A 24,333-nucleotide genomic window follows, 5' to 3' on the forward strand; every position below is an offset into this window, starting at 1 on the left:
AGCCCCCACCCCTGCCCAGCAAACATATCCCTTCCTGCCGTTCAGGTAACTCCCAGCCAAGCCTGCCCTCCCACCCCTGCTCAAAGGCAAGCTGTCCGTTCTCTGCCGCAGCCTGAACCTGGAGGAAAGGAAAGGGCCGCACAAACAGCATCCCAGGTGCATGAAAGCCTCCTCCCTCAGATCGCTTTGCTAAAACCAGCTCAGGCTGTGCAGGCACAGACGGGGAGTGTGCACACACTCCCCACTGACAGGGTCCAAAAAAGCACTGTCACATCCAGCCCTCCCGGAGATGTGGGTAGGACCCAACTCTGGCATGATGGGCGCTTCTCAGTGACACTACGGAGCTGTGGTACATCCCTGTCCTTCCCCTGACTGGGAGGAGAGTGGAATTCAGACAAGAGAGGAGACAAAAAGGACTCAGAGAAAAGTGTGCCATCCCCAGAGAGGCAAGGCGTTCCGAAGCGCCCTTCTTCCTTAAGAATGGCAGGCCAACGTTGAATAATGCCCCCCAAAGAAAACACGCCGGGCCATCTCCGACCACAGTCATCTCACGTAATCTTCCTGCTCAGCCATCAAAACAGCAGAGCGGAAAAAAGACACCATGTGAAGTGCTTTTAAAAAAAAAAAAAAAAACCAAGAAGAACTATTTCTGAAAAAAAATCGATGAACGAGAGAAAAGGGTCACTTTGGGAAGGAAGAACAGTTGTACACTCTCCATATTTGAAACTCCCCAAGGTCAAAAAAGTGCAAGAAAGCTGGTTCTTCTCTGAGCCATTTCACTGCCAGAGGGCCCCCACAGCCCTATTTAAGGCACCAGGGGCCCACCAGGCACCCCGACCCACCCCTAGGCCGTGGCAGGTCATTCAGTGTACCCAATTCTATATCTGATGCCAAAGAGCCCAACAACCTTGCAGACAGGCACCACAGGTGTGTCTTTAAAATTCTATTAACAACGGAGGAGACACAGGGTGGAAGCACATTGATATTCTACATCCACAAACTCTGTGAGCTCGGCCTGACACAAATACATTCTCCAGCTGGGTTTTAACCCTTGGAGTAGGCGTGGCGTCTTCTGCCAGGACCCGGCACATCTCAGGGACACTGGAGGATGGAGGACGTGGTCCCGGATGTATTCAGCCATCTTGAAGGAGGTGTCACTACGTGTTACCGATGACCATTCCTCCAGTTTTCAAATCCTCTGCAGGGGTAGGCAGCTCCCTAAAACCTTTCCCCGTGGTGCCCAATCCCTGGACACCAGCCACTTACCAAAGTGAGGAGGACAGAGGGGTTCTGTGACGTCAGGACACTGGCGATCTAAAAGGTCAGAAAGAAAAATCCACTTTAGAGCAATCGCAAAGACATCTGATGGAGATGATACGCCACCATGACTTAACGATGTCAGCTCACATTTATGGAGCCAGTGGTTAAAACCAGGCAGTGATGCTGTTGTCCACATCCTGCAGATGAGGAGACCGAGGCTTGTGGACACCAAAGGACTTCTGAAAGCCACGTGGCTATCAAGTGGCAGACAGGGATTCATGCCTACACCTGGCACACCTTCCCACATGCCGCCCTGCCTCCGGGCCCAACACACATCCCAGGCTCCACGCCGCCAGACCTGCCCACCCCGCAACAGCCCCCCCCCGCCAGGCCAGCACCTCTGTCCATCTGCCAGTCCCTCCGGAAAGACCTGTTCCAACTACCTCTTAGGCACCGATCCCAACAGCCTCCTGTCCCCAGGGCAGACACCTCCCTCCCTGCCCCCCATTCATCTCCTAGACTGTGTGGAGGAAGCTTCCCCCAATCCCACCCTCTGTCCCCCACCCCAAATCCCCACTCTCCATCCCTCCTCCACCTTGACCCACTCAGGCCTCATGTCCCTGCATGCTGGCTGCTTTCTATCCCAACCCCATGAATGAATGTGCCACACAACCTCATCTCTCCATGCCTCTGCTCAGGCTCTGACCCCTGCCTAGAATGCCTCCTCCCCTCCTCAGCAATAGTAAAGCCTTTTGTTACCCAGACAGATTCATTCACTCCCTCATCTCCTGCCCCATTCCCTTGGCAAAGTGCCCACCACACTACATTAGCCACGACATTTGTACCCGAGAGCACCAAGCACCCTGGTGGGAGCATTTTCTTCCTCTCCTGGCCCCCACGCCTCAGTCTGCCCTGCATCTTGGCTACCGAGGCCCCTGCCGTATTTGAGCCCCCACCCCCACCCAAAACTCTTTCACACCCTGACATGGGCGTGAGAAGTATTTGTTGTTGTTTGTTTTTTTTTGTTTGTTTTGTTTTTTTTAGATTTTATTTATTTATCTGAGAGAGAGAATGGGAGACAGAGAGCATGAGAGGGGGAGGATCAGAGGGAGAAGCAGACTCCCCGCTGAGCAGGGAGCCCGATGTGGGACTCGATCCCGGGACTCCAGGATCATGACCTGAGCCGAAGGCAGTTGCTTAACCAACTGAGCCACCCAGGCGCCCCTTGTTGTTTGTTGTTTTAACAGCTTTCCTGAGCTATCACTGACAGGCTCTACAATGCACATATTTAAAGTGCACATTTTGATAAGTTTTGACATATGTATGTACATGTTTTTTAATACTGAGAGGCTCCCAGAGAAAACCTGGAATATACTGAAAACTGTAAGAAGATAAAATACACCTACAATCCTATCCCCAGAGACTTTTTATCTCTGCACATGAAAACAGAGATCTGTAATGACATCTGGATCATATGAAGTTACACACTTCACCTGTTTCCTGAGATGAAGTATTCTCCAGCCACGGGATTTTTACCAATCTCTACCACCGGGGGAGGGGAAACGCCCAACGAGCTCCCTGATCATGGCCTGTGCCGGTCCCTCCAGACATCATCTCATCTAACCACCTGGGAAGTTGGAGCTACTTGTGTCCAGATTTCACAAATGAGAAAGCCGACAGGTTCAATCATTTGTCCAGGTTCATGGTTAAAAACGAGCAGAGGCCAGAGTTGAACATACGGCTGTATGGCTCTCTTAATGGACACAGCACAGTTCATTTATTCATTCATTCCTCTACTGGACACTTAAATAACTTCCAGCGATTAACTAGTGTTAGAGAGGCCCTGACGAACACTCTTCTATACAAATCCAGTTTCTTACCATAAATTCCTTTAAAAATGTATTTCCTTAAAAAAAAAGAGAGAGAGAGAGAGTGACCCAGTGACACCCCTGGGTGAAAAGCCATACGCTTCATTGAGGGCTTTGATGCTGGTGGCCAGACGATCCTCCAGATGTGTGCCAGCCGCCCTCCCCCCACGGCGCACAAGGCTCCGCCTCCCCAGACCCTCCTCTCTGACTCCTGCCATGAGGACAACTGAACCCCCCACCCCCGCCTCTGTGCTGCACACACCAACAGCTCGGCTGAATCCCTGCCACTCCCACAGGCCCTCCTGGAGGAGGGGGCACGCATTAAAAGGAACAAGAGCTGTGCATGTCGGGCCCCTGGGTGTGCTGTCACGTCGACAGGAAGGGTCTCCATTCATCAGCACAGAACAGCCCCGTCAATGACGGTGGCAGGACTGGAGAGCGAGCAGGCACCCGGGGACGGCCACGTGCCACCGCCCCTGGCAGAGGGGAGCCAGATCACAAATGCACGGTCTGGTGGTTTCTCTCTCGGCGATGGCTCGGGACGTGCTGGTTAGGAATGATGGGGAAAGCAGGCCTCTCTGTGCTGCCTGGTGCGAAGACGGGCCGAGAGCCGACACACCAAGCAGGCCGGGCGTCTGCCAGTACTGGCAAGACGGCGTCTCTGGTGGATCACGACGGCCTGAGTGGGCCCTGGTTCCCTCTGCAGTTGTAAAACCTCTCCCAGCCTGGCAGCTCCGTCCGCCCTTCCACATGGAGACCCATTAGCACTACGTTCTCCTCAGCACACCCCGGGCCCACGCCTCAGAAATAAAGGAGGCGGGCTGCGCCTGTGTGTCGCCAGCTCAAATGCAGCTCCAGCGCACAGGACGGCTCGCCTGTCAACCCCGAGCCTCCTTTCCACGGAGTGCGGGCCGCGGGGGACCCATCAGCCTTCCCAAACCGGCGCTGTTAAATGCCCCTGACGTGCTGCATCCACAGCCAGCATCAATTTCCTGGGCAGCCAGGCCTCGCTGGCAGGTTGAGGGAGATGGCACAGGCAGAACTGATCAGAGCCTTGTGCAGAGGGGCCCTCCCTTGGGGACACTCAGAGGCTGCCCGAGGACCCCTCATGCACCCTCACGCTCAGGGCCCCAGCCAGGCCTGCTGGCTACTCTGCCTGGGTGACGGGCCAGAGAAAGGGGCAGAGCAGTCCTTAACCAAGCCTGCCCTGCTCTAGGGAGCTGGGCTTCACCCTGCGAGCACCCAAGCTTGTGAACTGTTTTGGGGCACCTGGCTGGCGCAGTCGGTTAAGTGTCCGACTCCTGGTTTTGGCTCAGGGTCATGAGACTGAACCCCATGTCAGGCTCCACGCTCCATGTGGAGTCTGCTTAACACTCTCTCCCCCTTGCACGCACGCATGCTCTCTCTCTCCAAAGTGAATAAATAAATCTTTAAAAGCAACTGTTTTTCACGGCCGTCTGAAACAAGGGTGCAACTTGGTGGCTGGCAACGCGTCTAAAAATCTGAACTTGTTTCTAAAATGTAAGCATCAGGAAAGCTCACAAACACCATGGATCTGCAGCTCCTCCTGCACAATTGGGAGTTTCCAGCAACTCTGGACCAGCAGTCCCACGTAGCAGCTGTCCCTTCAGAGGTGCCACCCCACCCCAGAGTGAAGCACCTGGCCAGCTGTCAACAACGAGCCCCCGTCTCCAGTAAGAATCAGAGCAGTAAGTCAGGACAGAATTGATGAACCATGACAGTGACGACGACGGGACACAGCGGACAGCTCTTGGACCCGAGATCCTGTCCTCTGAACTCCTCTGAAGGCTTCATTTAAGATTCTGCTTCGTAAATACAGAGTGAGAGTGGGCTGCTCTGTGGGGCTGTGATTCTGCACGACAGGCTTTCCTGTCCCGACGCTCCAGACCTGCATCCCTGTATCTGGAGGCCAGCTCTCCTCTTTCTCCCCAGAAGCCACAGGATGAATGGAGCTGAGGTTCCCCCAGACACAGAAGCAACAATGTCAGACTGTGGCTGGGCAGGCTGTAGCACAGAGACGCTCTGACTCGGTGGGGCTGAGTCCCGGGCTGCCCCCTCCAAGTTTATGGGAAGGTCAAGGTCCCCAAGGGCAATAATGTTAAAATGCAGTTTATGGAGGCAGGAGGGATACACCTGCCAAAGGAGAGGGTCAGGAACAAAATCAGAACTAAAGATAGAGCAGGTCACTGCTCCCTAGTACCTAGTACGCACTCCCTAGTACTTAGAGATACAAGGTAAGTGGCAAATGACCTCATCAGGGCATGCAAATAAATGTTCAGACTATTTGAGATCCTGCACCCAAAGAGATCAATACAACAGGTCACATGTGTATTAACAGACTCTTTAGATGCTATGAGTCACCCCCAGTAACTTGGTATTGAAATCCCAGGACAAGAAAGATCCATCAAAAGCCCCCTCTCTCTACAACCCAACCGGGCAGCAGGTGCCGCAGACACAGGCGCCCACGGCCTCGTCGATGCGAGCTGCACTCCTTCCCCAAGGCCCTCCTGACCAGGCACCGCCCTGCCAGTCACCTTCTGCAGCAGCTGGGTCCTGGCTGCTGAGTTCAGCCCTGGGTCTCAACCAGCTCTGACGCCCACACGCCCCTGGAACCAGGCAGGCAGAATGTGACAGTAATGTCTGGGGGAAGGAACTGGGCCTTAGAGACAAATATAAAGCAGCAAAAGGCAGACTAGAGAGCAGAACACAGCCAGTATCCAGCATGTCCACCGCAGGTCCCAAGAGCCGGGGTGGGAAGGGCGCCAGTGTGGACCAGTCAGCAGGGGATGCAGCGGGCTGGCAAAAGCTTCGGAGCTCGGGTAGGACACGGGGGCCGGGGGGGGGGCGGGCATTCTAGGGCAGCAGAACTGGAGCAGGACCATGTCTGTGTGGGGGACAGTACTAACGCGGGCCTGCGTGGGGCCAGGCGTCCTCCAGCAGACTGTGCCGGGCCCCCGCTCCGGGGCTGAGACACACTGCTTCTTCACTGCGCTGTGGGTCTGGCCAGGATCCCTGCAAACCTGCCTCCCACCCAGTGCCGTCATTCCCCAACAGAGCCTGTGTCCTACCCAGGGTAAGGGGTAGCTGCTTGGTCTCCAGCTGGCTGGCTCAGCAGCTGCTTCCACACTGATCCCCAGCTCTTAGGTACGTCCACATGCGATCTCGGTCTGGCTGGGGAAATGTGGCGTGGGAGGGCCCCATCCAGCTGACCCTGCCAGGCTGGGGTAGACCTTGAGCAGCAGGCCTCCTGGTGCTTATGTTCTACCTAGCACTGACCTGCACACGGTGTGGGGGTTGTAACAGCGCCCAGGGACAGAGCAGAGAGGCCTCCCTGTGGGCCTGGGAGTGGCTGCAGTGTTGGGGCCTTGGTCCCCCAAGGAGACCACGGGGGCGCATAGCTGCGCTCTCACCTCTGCCCCAGCCCCGTCCCATCAGCCGTGGAAGTCAGGGGCAGCGCCTTGTGACTGCCTGGATTCGGGACAGATGCAGAGCCTCCCAGAAGGACAGTCATTCACCTATCCAGGCCACATGACACCGCTGGGCATCCAGACTGGGAAGGAGATGAAAGCCAGGAAACTTCCAACTGCACCCCACCCCACGGGGCTCTCAAAGTCTGGGGCTTTTCTGGCAGTGGCATCTGCAGCCAGCGGCGGCTGTGGGGAGGACCTCCCAATATGTGGAGGCCCGGGCTGAGCCCGGGGGGGACATTGAGATGAGACCTCCCAGAGATGTCCTCCTTCTGGGAAGCTCAGCAGCTATAACCCAGGTACCAGAAGCCTCCAGCCACTGAGTCAGGGGCACTGGGCCAGGCAAAGGGGGGGCCTCTTCAGGGAAGTCTGAGGTACACGTCCTGCCGGCGCTCCCCAAATGAGGGCACTGCCACGGTGGCTGGCGGCCAGGTGGTGACATCCCACCACAGGCCGCCAGGTTACGGCCGTGAGAGGAAGGGGGTGAGGGAGGCCCTCGACGGCTCAGAGCGGAGTTGGCTGCTACTGACCTCGTCTGTATACTGGACGTCATCCACGGCATACTTCTCCTTGAAGTACTCCTTGGAGTGGATCCTCAAAGAGAAGCACAAGGAACACCAGGGTGAGGGTTTGGCCACACTCGGCACAGGCTGCCTTCCCGCCCCCAAGCCCAGACCGTAAAGCCCCGGGCCACAGAGTGAACGCTGAACTGCACCTGCCTCCCCAGACCTCCCCCAGCTGACCTCCGCCGTCCTCGGAGCCCGCGACCCTGGCCACCAGCAGCAAGCATCTACAGACCACACCTCCCCTTCCACCACAAGCGAGAGCCCACGGGGGGCCAGCCAGCATTCCCTCTGGGGCATGAAATAAGCTGCCTCCCAGGAGCCCCCCCCATAGAGCTTCTTTAGAGGAATGTTTTAAAATTAACATTTGAAAGAAGTCAATATCAGTATTACTCACTGTGATGAGAAACATTCAAGCTTACTCATCACCACTGAAAAATCAGCCATGAAAAGACAGAGACAAAGGGAGGAGGAGGTTGGGCCACCCCCCAAAGGGCTCTGGGTCATGGTCGCAGTCTGGCAAGCAACCCCCCGCCCCAGCCTCCTGGTCAGTGGCTGAGTTGATGTCACTGCTGGTGACAGAGCTCACACGAGGTGGGGCACCAGCCACACAAGGGGAGGGTGTCACCAGCCAAGTCTAATGACGCACACACGCCATCCTGCGCCATCCCACGCCTGGGCACCACATCAGCACGGGGGGATAGGCCCCAGCCTGCCTGTGATCGCATGGTATTCTAGTCACCAAGTGTTAGATCCGAAAGAGGCCTCAAGGGAAAACAGCAGATGGTTTTCAGCCTGTGCTTCCTGGACTCTCAAGGGCGAGCAGATGACAGGGGGGTGAGGGTGCCAAGGACAGGGTGCCTGGGGAGGCCCAGAGAGGCCAGGGGAGGGAGCACACTTCTAGACTTGGAGAGGACCATCTCCAAAAGCGAGCTCCCTGTGCCTTTGAGTGACTGGTGTCACTGGCCAGGAAACAGAAACCCACTCCCCTCCCTGAGCCCTGCACCACTTCTCTCCGGGGCTGGAGGCCCCGGTTCTCTGTCTACCACGGACAGCTCACTGACCCTTGGCGACTAAGTGGTGACACTCTCAGCCATGCACAAAAGCACATGCCGTAAGGGTGAGGTGGGGCCATCGGTGTCCTCACCACATCCACCCTCCACTGCACCGGCTGCAGTCCCAGCACCAGGACGGATGCCCTGCATCCTCAGCAGGTCTCCAACCCACCTCTGGCCCCTTGTCACTGCATCGCTTGCAGCTGTGACAGGCATCCAGAGCAAACTCCCAGAAGATTTGCGAAATGCCAAGAACCTGCTTTCAAGGGATGCTTCCTACAGGAGGCATCTCAGCCATCACCCCAGGGAACGCATGCCTGCGTGCCCTGCCGGGGAATCTTGGCCTTGACCTATACTTGAGACCCGGGAACGTCTCCATGTACTCAACCTGAGGTCAAGGTCTTCACAATGTGGAACCAGAAGAGATGGGAGGAGGAGGGATAAAGGCGAGGCAAACACAAGGTAGCCGTGTCCTGTGGGCGGCCCCAGGGCTGTGTGCTCACCTGTCCACCCCTCGCCTGCCAGCCACAAGCCATCCACTTGCCACAGGAGCCAAGGAGCAGCCAGGGCCGGGCAGCCCACAGGAGAGCCTGCTGCCGCCACCCTGATTATCTGGGAGGAAGTGAGGGCGGGTGCCAACTCCCCAACATGCCCCCTGTCCTCCTCAAAGAGGTCGAAGGACACAGTCCAGAGCACCCAAAACCACCCAACTACCACAGGCCTGGTTCTCAATAGGAATGATCACTTGACAGATACAATCTGAAAAGCCATGAGCATCTTTTCTGGCACTCTGCATGCCATTCTTTCCGAAAGGGCAGAGATAATTAAGTTTGAACACTACCTATTGTTTGTGTTTGGCGGCTAATTATGGTAAAAATAATTTAAATGTCACCCAAAGGGATAAGCCAGCCACCAGAGGCTCAGCAGCCACGATCTGGCAGGGCTGACGGGAGAAGGAGCGATACGCCCACGAGAGCCGTACAGAACTGGCAGGAGAGGTCACGGGGCAGCTACAGACCCACCAAGGGCCAGGCGGGTGGCAGCCGCATGGAGGGCCTGCATCCTGCCCTGCCTGGAGTCTAGGGTCCCGCAGCGCAGCTTGTGGCAGATCCCACCGTACAGCGGGTCCAGATAAAGCCACTGGACCGGGAAAGAGTGGGTCACAGGGGAAGCCGGCCCCACCCCAGAAACTCGCCCTTCAAAGGGAAAGGACAGCTCTGGCAGGAGAGAGGAGAGAGCGCCCCATTCAAAGGCACTTGTGCCTTTGCCACCAGCAGCTGGGCCCAGCACGACTTAGAGGCGGCCTTTCCCAGAACTCAGGGTCAGGGTCGACACAGTGAGTAGCAATACCCCGTGCGGGGCCTCTTGCGGGAAGGAGACATTAAAGGAATTCGCGTGGTGCGGACACAGTGGAGCTCTCGAGAATATGAAATTGCCAAGCACAGGCCTTGCCGGCCAGCTGGCCACCTACGTGCGGTTAATGACTAAGTAAGAGGACCCAAGTGCAGCAGTCACCGTCACTTCGCAGGGCCCTGAGTCTGCCTTCAGCTGCCCCCACTGCTGCAGCCTCTCATGCTGCTCACGGCCCAGCACCGTGGCTTGCTCCCCAACGGAGGTCGGCAACCACTTCGAGAAGCCAGTGGCTGGTCAGAGAAATGCAGATCTCTCCAAAGCAATGCAGGTGCCTGATCCTGAGGACCGTGCCTGGGAGCAAGGGGCCCTCTATGGGCACTGAAGCTGCCCCGTACTGAGTCACAGAGACAATTCCCTGCCTGCTCAGAGGACCCCAGACACCGTGCGAGCAGCCAAGGCTGCCACGGGCTAAGCCCGGTCCTGACAAAAATGATGGGAGACACTCACATCCAAAGGCACCAGACTTTTGTGAGCCAAGATTCCAAATGAAAACAAATTAGGGGCTACCACACTCCTGTCCCAAAAAAGGCCTGGGGTGAGGAACAGGCCGGGCCCGTCGGAGTCTGCTGCCCTGACAACAGAACCGTGCCCTTTACGCAGGAAGTGGCAGATCTGCAGATGGGAGTGCTGCTTCCCTGGACTACTTTGGATTGCGGTATCTGCCAGATGGATTTTCAAAAGCCATCAGATAGAGACGCAAAAGGAAGCTGAGGAGCTGAAGGTCAAATGTTCAGTCTGGTGGGGTTTGATTGCAAAGGCCAGGTAATCCCAACAGCCTCGCTCCTGAGCCCTGTTGATCACGAGTGTCTGGAAACAGCCACACGCAATCAGATGTGGCCACTCCCCAACTCCAGTCCCAGACAACCAACCCCTTCGCCACTGTCCCGCTGTAACTGAGCCTTCTCTCCCAAAGGCTTGGGACATGGGGGCCAGGAGAGGACACATGGGGGCAGAGGAAGGGAAAGGTCTGCCTGGCTGGCCACACTGGGGAGCCAGGTCTGCAGGAGATAAGGGTCTAGTTCTCTGCTGTGGGGCCGGAAGGGACTGACCTGCTCATTCTGGCCTGCCCGGCATGGAGCCTTTCCAACAGGGAGACCCACGCGGCAGACCCATCTCTACACTCAAAGGTCATGCAAGCCTCTATGTCCGCACCAGATAATCAGCTGGCTCAGCAAAGCAGGGCCAGACTAAAGGAGAACTTTTTTTGTAAAGATTTATTTATTGGGGCGCCTGGGTGGCTCAGTCGCTGAGCGTCTGCCTTTGGCTCAGGTCATGATCCCAGGGTTCTGGGATCGAGCCCCATATCGGGCTCCCTGCTCGGCGGGAAGCCTGCTGCTCCCTCTCCCACTCCCCCTGCTTGTGTTCCCTCTCTCACTGTGTCTCTCTCTGTCAAATAAATAAATAAAAAATCTTAAAAAAAAAAGATTTATTTATTTATTTTAGAGAGAAAGAGAGAGTATGTATGTGCACGAGCAGGGGGAGGGGGAGAGGGAGAGGGTGAATCTCAAGCAGACTGCCCGCTGAGCATGGAGCCTGACTCGGGGTTCAATCTTACAACCCTGAAATCATGACCTGAACTGAAACCAGGAGTCAGATGCTCAACTGAATGAGCCACCCAGACACCCCTAAAGGAGAACTTTAACAGCAGCCCTGAAAACCAGCCATGGCCAAAGCACAGAACATTATTCCTGTATTACTGAGGATTACACTTCAGAATAGCCAACTGCTAACAGCTGTTCCCTGACCAATCAGGTCCTGGGTTTTAAACCCTCCAGTCAAGTGCCATTTGGCTCCCCAGATGGTGGCTGTGGGGAAACATGATGAGATTTGCTCAGATTTTCCCACTGGATGGTGGAGTCCCCAAGGCAGGGACAGGCCTCTCCGCCCACAGCCCTGGAGGATGTCCACCCTCCAGGACAGGCACTCCCCGACTTGACGCAAGACAAAGCAGCAGACGGAAAGTCCAGTGAGGCCCTGCTCAAACCCTCCCCTAGCCCCCCATCCACGCCCACATCTCACGGTGGAGCCCCTCCGCCCGCGGGACTGGCACTCCCAGAGCCAGCAGGCAGGGTCCCGGGGCAGCTCAGAGGGCAGCCAGGTCAAAACCACGGGCGCTGCCCAGGCACTGGGGCCCCAGCTATTTCTGGGACGTGCCACTAGCAGGCAGGGCAGAGGCCACAGCTCCGTGATCACCTCACGTGCAGGAAAGGTTCTGGAAGAATCCTCTTACCAAGACCTGACCTACACTCTCACCAGGAAACTCCTCAGCATAGCTGTACCAGTTACCAGGGCTTTGTAGCAAACCATACTGACATTTTTCATGTTCACGGACTCTGAAGGTCCGGGCTTGGGACAGAGCCCAGAGAGGACAGCGTATGTCTGCTCCACGAGGTTTGGGACCTCAGCAGGAGGACTCAAAGGCTGGGGTTTGGAGTCACCCACTCTGGCAGGTGGTCTGGCTGTCAGCTGGAGCCCCCCCACCCCCGCTCCCGTCCATGAGGTCCCTCGACACAGGTGAGTGTGGGCTTCCTTGCAGCATGGCAGCAGGGTTCAAGGGCAGGTGTCCCATGAGCAAGAACCAGGAGTCTAGCCACAGGATGACCCTGCCAGCTTCACGCATCAAGGCAGTCACCAGGTCTCGACCTGGAGGAGCGGGAGGGCGGGGAGCCCACCTCTCCATCGGGAATGGCCACAAATATTCCTGGGGCCACTTCTAGACATCACAAGCTGCCTGTCCCTGGCATCTTTACCACCGCATTTCATTGTCACAAAAGGTAGCCATCCGCACAGTGCCCATCGCCATGACGACAGCCCCGGCGGTGCCTCACAAGCAGCCTTGTCACCGTCCCACAATAAGGAATCAGAGGCCCCGATAGTGACAAGACCTGCTCTGTGAAGAGGCCATCCCCGCCATCCAGCCAGCTTCCAGCAAGACTGACCCAGGCGGTCTGCACAGGCCACGCCACCACCCAGAACCCGTGCCTCTTTAAAGCAGGACAGTCGTAAGGATCCGACCAGGAATATGCTAAAGGCCGACTATCAGGGCTACAACAGGATGGGGAGGCAAGAGTTGGGTGAGGCGGAACCACCCTCCCATGAGCACCCATGTCTTCAGGCCTGGCCCTGCTGATCTAGCAGAAGGAGGGGTCCCGGAAGATCGGACGGAGGAGGGCCTGCCCCAGGCCAAACCGGCGGCCAGTGTCTCTGCAGGTAGAAGACACCGTGGCACAGCAGGCAGGGAGGTCCAAGGGACAGAGCAAGACATCTACCGTGGCCGGCCTCCCCTTCTGCAGCCCCCTTCTCACTTCCTCCTAGGGCTGGGCGGTGTGGAGCTCCGGGGGCTCTCACTGGGCCTGGCTCACCTTGCCCAATGCACCGCCCTGTCCCTCGGGGAAAAAGCAGCACAACCTTCCCGTGTTCACCCTAACCCAGGCTTGGAGGCCAGTGGGAACCTGCTCATCACAGCAGGGACCCGTTCAGGCCATCTGCCCCAGGGCCTCTGAGAGGGCCAGGACCTAGGTGCCCAGCCATGCCCTCCAAAGGCCAACTGGATCGGGCACGCCCACTTCCCACCCTCCCGCCCCAGGGCCAAGCGGGAAAACACGCTGCCAGGGAAGCCCAGCGCACTTCTCTTCTGCTGTCAGTTCTGCTTCAAGCCGTCTTCACGGGCCAGGAGGCTTCAAAGCAGAACTGTTACCAACTTGTGAGCCTGAACCCCTTCCCCAGGATGACAGAAGTCTCCAACAAAGGAGACTCTAGAGTTTGCACTGAAGGGCTGGTGGGAGAGGCCCTGTCCCGGCCCTCTGCACGGAGCCACAGGCCCGCCAGCCCACCTGGTAATGAGCCTTCGGGGACACCAGGCAGCAAGGGCTACAATTTAGACATTAGCCCGGAGGAATCACTCTCCAGGCAGAAATGACACGCTGAAGGTGATGAGCATTTAGCGGGATGCCCTGAGTGCCTTGAGCACCCATGCTTAAGTACGGCTTCTGCGTCGGTACCTTGGAGAGGCAGGATGGCTCCCACGGGGGGTAGGCACGGCCAAGCACCCTGGAGCTGGAAGGTGCCACGGACGATGGGGAGGAGGCCTCTGAACACAGCCCAGGCCCCACTGCCACACTCCTCACACGGTACAAGCCTAGAGTCCCCGCCGGGTCTCACAGGTGAGCCGACTGAGGCAGGGCCTCCCTCAGAGCCAGAGACAGGCACACGGCAGCATCCAGCAATGCCCCACGAGGGGTGGGCCTCGGAGAAGGGTCCAGAGCCAACCCCCACGACACCCAAAGTGGGGCCACCTCCCACTGATGCCTCGCACAAGTGATGGCCCATTGGGGTCAAAGCCTCCGGCATTTTAACAAAAATGGGAATCCAGAATTTCAAGATTAATAAACAGTACGTCCACACAGACATGACCGTAGTCTGTGGCCGTGGCTCTGACGCCCCTTCCCAACCAAGGAGGCAAGGCTCCGGCCCCGAGCAGGCTGTCAATGGACCCGACCACTGACACCACCCCAACCCCACTGCTCCTTCCCTCCTTGCCACTGCAAGCCAGGCCCTGCCCCCCACCCCGAGCCCAGTGGGCAGCAGGCCCAGTCACAGGGCCCGGACGGCTCCTTACTTTCCCATCCAGGTGGCATAGCTGGCAGGAAGCCTGGGCACAAACAGGGTGGACTTCCCAGTGCTGACCTCAATCGTGCCGTAGCAGCCTGGGTCGGTGACGCCGAATGCCCAGTGAAAGAAAGACTCCTGGGATGGAAACAAGGACCTTGGTCACCAGGTCAGCAGGACAAAAACGTGAGGCCCAAGGAGAGAGGTGGGGCATCAGACCGAGCACCTGAGAGAGTCTGCTCAGGGCCCCCCAGCTCTCGGAGCCTGCCCCCCAGCCTCATATAGTTCCCCACCCGTGCACTCTGCCCCCCACCTTGCCAGCAGCAGGCTGCCCAGCACCCCCTTCCGGGATTTGGCAGGGGGCAGCCCAGCTGGCTCCTCCCACCCTGCTCTGAGCCTCCTCTGAGGATGCACGGTTCATGCGTGTGCCCGAGCCCCCCTCCCCGCCACTACCCCCTCTCTGGCCACACCCCTTAGCCCCTGGCCGGGCACCCCAGGGCACATTAGGACACGGGTGCCCACGTGCACCACAGGCCTGGCACAGCCCTACCCGCGCCTCTCTGCTGCCCCCATGCCCGAAGGTGGGCAACATGCCACCCTGACTTAGACACCCAGGCCAGACATCCGCACGGAAATGGATTCCTCCATTTAGGACTTACTTCCTTCTCTCACCCCCTGGGCAGCTGATGACTTCAGTGTTTAGCAATAAACACTGAGCTCAAATAATGTTATAAAGGTATGAAGTGGAGGAGGATCTCTTCTAAAATTAACCTTGCATAACAGCAGAAAGGGAGCCAAAGGCTGAATTTAGGAGATCGGTTTTTAAACCACAGAATACGCAAACCTCAAGAAGCATCGAGACTAGTCAGAAAAAACTTGAGACCTCCATGTCTCTAGAAACCAGGGGACTGCAAGCTTGCAGCTGCAAGAACGTGGCACGGGGACAGTTTCCAGCAGGAGCCACTTTCAGCAAAAACAGTGCAATTGCTCTCAGCAGCTGACAGCCCATCTGTGTCCTGTGGAGGGGACACAGCCCAGCTGGGGAGGCCACGTCCAGCCGCCCCTCCACACTCAGGTCTCCTTCACGTTTCCCTGCCTCCTCCTGGCCCGGATGCCGGATGGCCATGTCCCCGAGGCTCTGCCTGCCCCCAGGGAGGTTCTAGAGGTCCCAAGGTGTCAGGCACCAGCTCTGGGCATGGCAGGGAGAAGACAGCCCTATCCTTAGAGTCCAGAGATGGGCTTCTAATTAATCCCGGCTCCCCCTCTGGCAAGTTGGTTCCTCTCTGAGGCTCTGTTTTATCATCTGTAAAGTGGGTGCAAAGCTGAGATCGATGAGAGTGGGGCCAGCTCAGGGCCTCTCCAGCTTTCTGGGGGAGCCCCTCTGTTGAGGGTCCTTGCTCCTGCTCCTGGAAACAGTGATGCCAGTGATTCTCAGCTAAGGCCACCACATCCGGGCTGGCTTCCTGCTGCTACGCCACCCTCCGCCACGCAGGATCCCAGAACCTCAAGGCGTCCGTAGTCTACTTCCCAGGCCAGGACACCGAAGCCCAGGGAGGATCACAGAGTCAGCAGTGGCCAAGCCAGGATGAATGTCTGGGCCTCCCACTCCTGCCCAGGACCCTGTTCCCATGCCTCCTCTCCAGTCCTCGGCAGCCCGTATCTTCCCTGTGCAGGCAGAATCTGGCCCCCAGAAGTCAGGCCTCCCCATCTGCACCTCTGCCCAGCTCACCCCCTTACCACTCACTCCTGTGGACACACACCCTCCTCCCCAGCCTGGAACACCCACTCCCACCTGTACTTGTCAGAATTCACCCTGGCCTTCAGGGCCCACACCAAATACCGCCTCTTCCATGAAGCCTCCCTGCCTGCCTGCTCCCCCAGGAATGTCATTTTTCTGTATTCTGACCTAAGAGCGGAGACTGGCTGGCATCAGCTCTACCCCTCCAGAATCGGGGCTCCTTGGGTGCCCAGGCCTCAGCCCGCCCTCTGAGAGCCTCTTCCGGGGCCCCTTTACTCCCCAAGGCCCACCAGGCCCGACGCCAGGGGAGGGCGGGCGGCCCACCGGAGGCCTGGTGCACAGCTGAAGGCGCAGGAAGGCAGCAGGGCGGGCTCACCTGGCGGAAGAGGACGCCGGTGTCAGTGCAGTAGCGCTGCGTGTCCTCCCCTCCCTGCAGCAGCACGACACTGCCGGCCTGCACGGCCGGGTTCTTGTGCAGCCGCTCACACAGGCGCTGTCTGTTCAGAGCGAAGAGCGCCAGGGGCACCTTCAGGGTCTCATTCCCCAGCCAGAACGAAGGTCTGCAAAGACACAAGCACATGTCATCACACGGGCTTGTTAGCATCACCGAGCCCACCCACCACCCGCGGCCTGAGCTCACCGGAGGGCCGAGCCTGCTGGGGGACCCAGAAACAGCCCCTCCCTGGGCTGCCGAGGACCACGGGGCCTCGTCGACCCCACCCTCCCCTGCTGTCCCTGAGCCCTGGACCTGGAGTGGGGATGACGGAAAGCTGCATCTGCTTCACCAGCCCCTGGAGGGAAAGGAAAGCCTGCAATGGTTTGCAGACGCACTCAATGCCTACCCTCAAGGAGCTGACCATCCACGCGAGAAGGATCTATGATCTGGCCCAGACAACACTGCATCGCTGCCCTCGTGCCTGCATGATGTTGTCTTCTCTGCAAGTCACAGACCCAGCAGCCCAGGCTGGGACACCCACCTGTCCCCAGTGCACATACACAGGACACCCAGTACCAGGGCCCAAAGCGGGTCTGTGCTGAGGGGACCAGGGTGAGATGGACTGGGCAGTGGCAGCCCTAGGGTGCTGTCCTGGAGGACAGACGTCACCGGAGAGCAGGCGGGTGTCTCTCCCCACCGCACTCCCATTTACGCTGAGAAAACAGCTTACCCTCCCAGCACCCACCCCCCAAAGCCCACCTGCCTCTGGACCCTGCATCCCATGTCTATTCCCAGGTTGCTCCAGCATCACGTTTCCCTCCCAGGATCACGCTTTGCATCCAATGTACAGGAACTTCACCTTCATAATAGATAAAAACACTTCCCTTGACTGCCACTCACCTCCAGCGGTTGATTTCTCTCTCCCCTTTGAAGGAAATAATCTCTGCAGAGTCACTCAGGCTCCCTGTTCTAGTGTCCCAGCGGCCCATGCGCTCCTCAATCCCCACCTTGGGCCTCGGCCCACCCCTCCCTGCACTGTAGCCCCTGCCAGGCCACAGTGACCCGCACTCCCAATCAGCACTGGCTTCCCAGTCCTTACCCAGCCTCCGGGCACTCAGGACCCTGGGGACCACTCTTTCCACCGCCCCCAACCATGCTCAGGCTCCCTCTCTCCTTAGCTCCTCCTCCAGCTGGGGGACCCCCATCTCCTGCCTGGACAACCACAGGGACCTCTCCAGGCTCTCTTTGGTCCCAGCTTCCCCCACAGCCTCTTCTGCACCCACCCAGAAGGACCCTTTGCAATGCAAATCTGAGCAGGCCCTCCCCTGCCCACCCTGCCTCAGCTATCAAGTGCACTTGGAAGAGAGCTACCAGGCACTGGGGGGATCCAACCCCCACTTTGCCTGCAGGAGCATCCCAGCTCTTCCCCAAACACCAAGAACACGCCGCAGGTGCCCAGATGGCTCGTGTTCTCTCACTTTATCTAGGCCTCTGCAGAAATGGCTGCTCTTCCCAGAAGCTTACCAGTACTCCATCCAAACCTTCTCCCCTATTCTCTTCACCCCTCTCTAGAGCACACAGCACTGCATAACGTCATTTATTTACCTGCTCCTGGTCTCCCCAAGTAAAATGTAAGCTCTAGGAGGGCAGGGACCTTGCCTCCTTCCTGAATGAAGGCCTCAGCGGAGGATGGAGGTCAAGTTCCGGGAAGTGTGCTGGGGGCCAGGCCCGGGGGGTGGAGGAGGAGTCAGGCAGGGCCCTGTGGTGCGTGCCTGAGGGAGGCCCTGCAGGCTCTCCAGCCAGGGGGCAGAAGGTGCGCGGGCAGGCCCGGGAGGGCAGGCACGGCCCAGAGCTGGTTCGAGAGAGAGGCTGCCAGGCACCGCCTGCGAGCCGGGCAGACGGCCCCGCCCACATTCACCTGGCCACGGGCAGAGGCAGGGACACGCGAGCAGGTGACACCTCTGGCACACCTTGGCTCTAATCCCACCTTCTCAGGACGGTCTTCCCTGGCCTTCCTTTAAACTTTAAACTTGCCTGGCTCCCTGCTTAGCACTTGTACCCTCCAGATCCACTCTCCCTGCTCTGCACGCCCGCCTCCCAGGACTTCAATAAGGCTCCAGGTGGATTGAGCCACTGGGAGGCAGGGCAGGAGACCAGAGGGTGGAGGGAGGACAGAGAATCCATTCCCTGCTCCCTCCCTGGTGGAACCTGGAACCTGCCGGCTGGGGGTCCCTCCCCGCAGGGCCACAGCTCCCAGGCCTCCTTTGTCCCAGCACCACCTTTGCTGGCTCCCGGCCAGCTTCCCGCCTCTTCTCTCCCAGGTCCCCTGAACCTGCCCACAGCACTGTAAACTGACCCTGCATTAAGCTCTCATCAGTCCTTCGAGTGAGGCTCTGCCAGGTCCCTGGCTGAAGTGACACAAACACCTTCTAACATAAATGCAGCCTGTGTTGACTGGTGCTCACTGGAGGGGCTGCCTCCGCGCGCAAGAACGTAAATCCCACAGGCACAGATCTGGGTCTGCCCTGGTCACTGCTGCCCTAGTGCCTATAGCACCCTGCTTGGCACATGGCAAGCACTCAATAAATATGTGCTGACTGAACAACTGTCACAGCGTGGGGACGCCCACACAGCTGTGCAGACCAGAAATTGCCACATCAGCTCCAGTGCGGCAGGAAGCAGAACCCTGGAGCCCAGCATGGCCAGAAAGGGTGGAGGGGTCATGCACACCCCACATATGTCCGCAGGACGAGAACACCCCGGTCCCTGGGCATGGGCTGCCGCCCACCCTCCCGGAGCGGCTGGACAGGGGCCAGGACCTCCTCGAGGCCGGGCCGCTTTTCTGCTATGCTCAGCCACAAGGATCAAAGGGCAGAGGTGGCAGCTCGTAAACATGCCTGCATCCCAGCTGGCCGCGTGGTCAGGAACTGAAAGTGTAGCCACCAGCATCCCCGCGGCCCCCCTCACTCAGCAAAGCCCGTGGAGGGCGTGGCCCAGAGGAGAACCTTGTCTCCGCACACTCCCCGGGGGCGGAGAGGGGCCACCACCGAGGCACCAGGGCAGGTGGCACCGGCCAAAGGTGCCAGACGCACACAGACTCCATAGCACAACTGGCTAGAAGTGCCCGATTCCAGCCAGCACCCACCCCCTAGCCCTGCCCACCTCGTCCCCCACCACTCCTCACCCCTCTCCCTGGCCGTCTCTCCTTAAACACACCAGACACCAGCTCCCGCTGGCCTGCCACCATGCCCCCACCAGGAAGGCTCTCAGAAGGGCTGGCCTTCCTCTTGTCCAGAACCTTCTGAGAGGCCTCCATTCCTCGGGGCACCTGGACTGGGACCTTCTGGCCCAAGGGCCAGGCAGCCCAGGTCAAGACAGGAAACTTGCTAAGAATCCTCTCTGGGAGCATCAGCTGCTACCGTGAAGAAAATCTGCAACACCGCCTGGGCCCCGGTGGGGCTCAGCCACAACAGAGAAGGGCAGGCCAGGCGGGCCGATGAACTGCAGCCACTCCTTACGGCAGGGCACCCCCAGAATCAAGGTTCATAGATAAACGCGCCTTTTGATTTCTCCTGGCATAAACCAAACCCCGTGAGAGATCGGGCCCAGAGCCAGTGCAGGTGACTTCCCGCAAGCTCAGCAAAAGCAGCACCAAAAGAACACCTCTATCTGCTTCCCACCGGCACTATCACTGGCATCCCGAATTTAGAAGGCAAAAGCCAGGTTATCCCCATGCGCCAGCGTAAATAAGGCAATGGTCGAGGAAGACAGCAGGGGCCGGCAGACTGGCCCTGGGCACCAGAGAGACCCGGAGCAAAAGCTCCAGCCCCTACGGGCCAGCACGGCCCGACCAACCGCCAGGGCCCAGGAAGCAGCCAGTGACCGGGAGTGGGGCTAGCCTCAAGGGAAGCGTGATGCCGCGGCCCCTGCGACCCGTTCCTGTCCCCCCGGACCGGTGCTGAGCAGCCCCTCCTCGCCTCGTGGCCACGTGCACAACTCGCACCCAAGGCCTGTGGGGATTCGCACACAGAACTGAGGAACCCCATCTACTTGGATGGGACAAAATGGCATCTTTATGGGCTTTAACCTCTCATCCCAATTCGCCTTTTCTTCAATTATTAATGTCAGCAACTAACCACAGCGGTATCAGCAACGTACGAATCTGTCAGCAACAACAATCACAGGCATTTTCCTATCACATTACTGACATCACGGCAACTCAGAATGCCACTCTTGTTCACCACTGCTTCAAAATTAAGGTGGTTATTGGGCCTGCTGCTTTTATTACTTAATGGGTTAATAAAGAAGCATCTATTACTATACTGTAAATTAACATTTTGATAACTGTATTTTAATACAGTTGGTTTTCCCTGCAATCCTCTGTGTTCCATTTTATGCATTTAAAAACATCACGTTGAGAAGGGGGCACAGGACTCACCGATACATATGGGGTCCGTGGCACAGACAAGGACAAGGTCCCTGCACTAGAATGTGATGCCGCTTCTAGATGGGGCCACGCTGCTAAGCTCCTGGCAAGAACCAGCCAAGGACCTCCTGCTTCCTCATCCTCAGCCTCCAGGTTGGGCCAGGCACCGAGCCCACTGGCTGGCAGTCAGCAAGGGCAACCCACTCACCCTGGCTGGAAGGGTCGGGGGGGTAAGTACACACAGAGACGGAGAGAAAGAGAGCTATGTGGAGTCAGGACCAAGCCTGGAAGAGGGCCGGGGAGGGCAAAGGGGCACTCAGCGGCCAGCCCGCCTCCCACAGACCCACCCTTACCCATCCACCGGGGTCAGCCTGACTCCTCTTCCCTGGGAGCACAAGGTTCACGTCAGGGTGGGGACAGGCTTTGATCCTGAACTTGATTCTTCAGGTTACTTTCTCTCCCGAAAAGCTGACTCTGGTATGACCCATGACCCAACAGGTTCACACCCAGGGCAGCCCATCTGCATTTCCTTGCTGGCAAAGGCCCTCTGGACAGCAGCTCCCTGGGAGCCACTCAATTAAAAAATTAAAGGAGTTTCTTCATCCTACGCAGAATTCTGTCCCCCTCCCCACCCACATCTCCTTTCCTCAAACACTGAGAGCCTCCTTGCAAAGCAGGACAGCACACTGGACTAATTTAGAGTAAATCCCCCTTTTTTTCCTTAGGCACCATGTCACCCAGCACCAAGCACAGGGTGGCCACATGGCCCTGGAGGTACAAACTTAACTGGTCCCTGGGCTCCAAGGTGCCAGCAGAGGCAGGAAGGGAAGCAACCTCTCAACCACGATTGGCAGGTGTGCTGACAGGGAAAAGCAACCTGTCAGTGGAAAAAAACTGGGATTCTCTGGGGTTCTGAGCAGGAAGCTTGTACTGGAAGTCAGGAGGGCAGGCGGTCAGGAAAGGTTTCTGGGAGGAGGAATCATCATCTCAGCTGGGCCTGCAAGTATGTGCAAAGTTACACCAGAGGCCAAGGGCACTCCAGGGCCAGCGGGTGAGTGGCCACAGCAAAGAAGAGAACGGGGAAAAGCCATGTGGCAGGTCTGGCTGCAGTAGGTAAGTCTCAACTCTGACCACGGAAAGCTCAGGCATGGCTCAAAAAGAAGGTAGGGGTCCCTCCCACCAAGTGCCATGGGATGAGGGGTAGAGGAGTTGGGGAGGACTTTAGAGCAGACTCTCTGGGGGCTATGGGACCCTCTGTCTCACACTTGGAAGTTCCTGCCCAAGCCGGCAGGAAGAGAGCAGGATCAACCCTGAAACACTCCCCAGGGGAGCTTCTCATTGCATCTGGAGTTCCCAGTTGAATCTGAGATACTAGTTGAGGACTCCCATTGCTCCCCAAATCACATGGAGCACACTCCAGTCACCTGAGACTTTCACAGCCGTCCCTGGCCCAGGCTCTGGTAGGACTCTACAGGCAACCAAATCCGACTCCCAGGGGAGGTCACGGCCATGACTTGATGGCATAGTGCCTTCTCATGCTTGACAACTCTGATCTATCCCCCTGTGTGCAGATGGGCACAGAGACTTGCTGGAAACACACTCAAAACCTCCTCCCCTTAAGAAAGCTGCTAGGGTTTGACCTCAGATTCAAAGTGTCCAGCAGGGCAGCCCCATACTAGTTGGGATGGCTCTTGCCAAGGAGGCCCTGTCAAGCTCCGGAAGCTACCTGCACTTCCAATAGTGTACCTCTCCAAGAATTCTGTCATTCTGTGTTTCCCCCTCCATGCCTCCCCCCATGGCCCAGAGGATCAGTTTTGCTAGAAGAGCCCTCCTTCCAGGATTTGGCCAGTTCCAGGCTCACCCCCATCCAAACAAGGAGCCTGGCTCCTCTATGCCTTCAGGAGAGCAGGAGGCCAGCACGGAGCCCTGAACCCAAATGCAGCCCCTAGAATTCCCTATGACCACCTGGCCGGCCCAGATATAAAGACAACAGACCTGCATCTGGGCACTGGCCTACAGCTACTGCTCACTCTGCTCTTTCAGACAGGGTCATGGGCTGGGTTCAAGGATCTGACCCCAGGTTCCTTAACACTCATCTGGGACTTCATATGCACAGTTCTCTGCCTGAGGGGCACCCAAGGACTGGCACACATGTCATCCAGGGACTGAAGCCTACCCACACTTTCCCCTGAGCTCAGAACCCATGCCCCTCCAGGGCACACACCAAGACCGGAGGCAGACAGGTGGATGGCCGAGTGCCATGTGTCCATCTGCCCCAGTGGCCTGTGAGCACCTACGGGTATGCCCTGTACTGTCCCTGGAATACAGCAGGTGCCCACTGTTTGATTTGTATGTCCTAGGCTCTCTCAACCTTGGGGGCCACTTGAGCGGCCATCTTCTGTTGCCATTCTCCCCACCTCCTAAAAAGTGAGCCCACTGGTTCCACCATTCTGATCTCACTTCCCAGCCTGGCATCTGGGACAGTGCCCCCTCTCTACCACTTCCCCTCCTAGCCCCCAGCACCACCAGACCCATATGCCATACCCATCATTGGGCCTCCCCTTGAACTCACACACAACCCTCATCTAAAGAGCACATCTGATTAGATTAAAACCCCGTAGATGGCTCCAGTCGCTCACAACAAGTCTGGAGAAGCCAACTGGGACACCACGCCTTCCAGCACAAGGATGCACCCCACTCTCCCCCATCCCCAGCACAGTCTTAACTCTCAACCTTTGTCACTCACCCTTTGCTCAGATGTCCCCTCCTCTTGGACACCCTCCCCCACACTTCGGTGAACCCATCTGTCCACACTTCCTGCTACCAGAACCCTTCACCCATTCTTTCATGCAGCAGAATTTAGGAAGTACCTACTGTGTGCAAAGCACTTACCAGTGAGGCCCAGGAGTGAACCAGAGAAAGGCCCTGACCTTACATTCCAAATGAGAAAACAAGAAACAAGTAAAATAAATGTACAATAAAGTTTATCAGAAGGTGTAAAGGACTGCAAAACGTAGGACAGGTACTGTGGGAAAGCTTCTCTGAGGTGATGTTTGGGCCCTGAAGGAAGCGGGGGCGTGCCCCGTTGGGGAAGGGGGTCGGAGCCCTTCTCAGACACCACCTCCTCCCGGGAGCGCTCCATCCCCGCACCGGGCAACGCCGGCCGCCCAACTGAGGGGCGTGGCCGCGAGCGCGCCTGCAGACCCGAGCCCCCACCTCGGCCACAAGGCGGGGCCGCCACGCGCGCGGGTGGGGCCGGAGCGCCAGGGTGGGCCCGAGGACCACCGGGCAGCGGAGAGGGGAGCTCAGCTGCCCCAGCCTCGGAGCGCGCTGCCAGCCGCCGGCGCTCCGACGCCCGCCCCGCGCGACGAAGCGCGCTGCCCGCGGCCACACAGCACTACCAGCGGGGCCGCGGCCCGGCGGCGGGGGCTATCAGCCTGGAGGCCCAGGCCCCCTCTCCGGGCCGCCGGCCAATGGC

At 58.1% G+C, this 24,333-nt stretch overlaps 1 protein-coding gene across 2 annotated transcripts in view; it reads right to left on the reverse strand.

Annotated features, from left to right (window-relative positions):
- The window catches only part of PEPD (peptidase D), a 107,688-nt gene that overhangs the window by 83,175 nt on the left and 180 nt on the right, over positions 1 to 24,333 (reverse strand). For both annotated transcript variants that reach the window (XM_081806686.1, XM_081806685.1), the window contains exons 2-5: positions 16,370 to 16,553; positions 14,266 to 14,393; positions 7,147 to 7,210; positions 1,267 to 1,314 (exon numbers count right to left, since the gene is read on the reverse strand). In XM_081806686.1, the coding sequence (XP_081662812.1) occupies positions 1,267 to 1,314; positions 7,147 to 7,210; positions 14,266 to 14,393; positions 16,370 to 16,553 (424 nt within the window). The remainder of the gene's footprint in view (positions 1 to 1,266; positions 1,315 to 7,146; positions 7,211 to 14,265; positions 14,394 to 16,369; positions 16,554 to 24,333) is intronic.

This window comes from Leptonychotes weddellii, chromosome 16 (genome assembly GCF_054177405.1).
Source record: "Leptonychotes weddellii isolate Sample4059 chromosome 16, ASM5417740v2, whole genome shotgun sequence".
In the NCBI taxonomy this organism is placed as follows: Eukaryota; Metazoa; Chordata; class Mammalia; order Carnivora; family Phocidae; genus Leptonychotes; species Leptonychotes weddellii.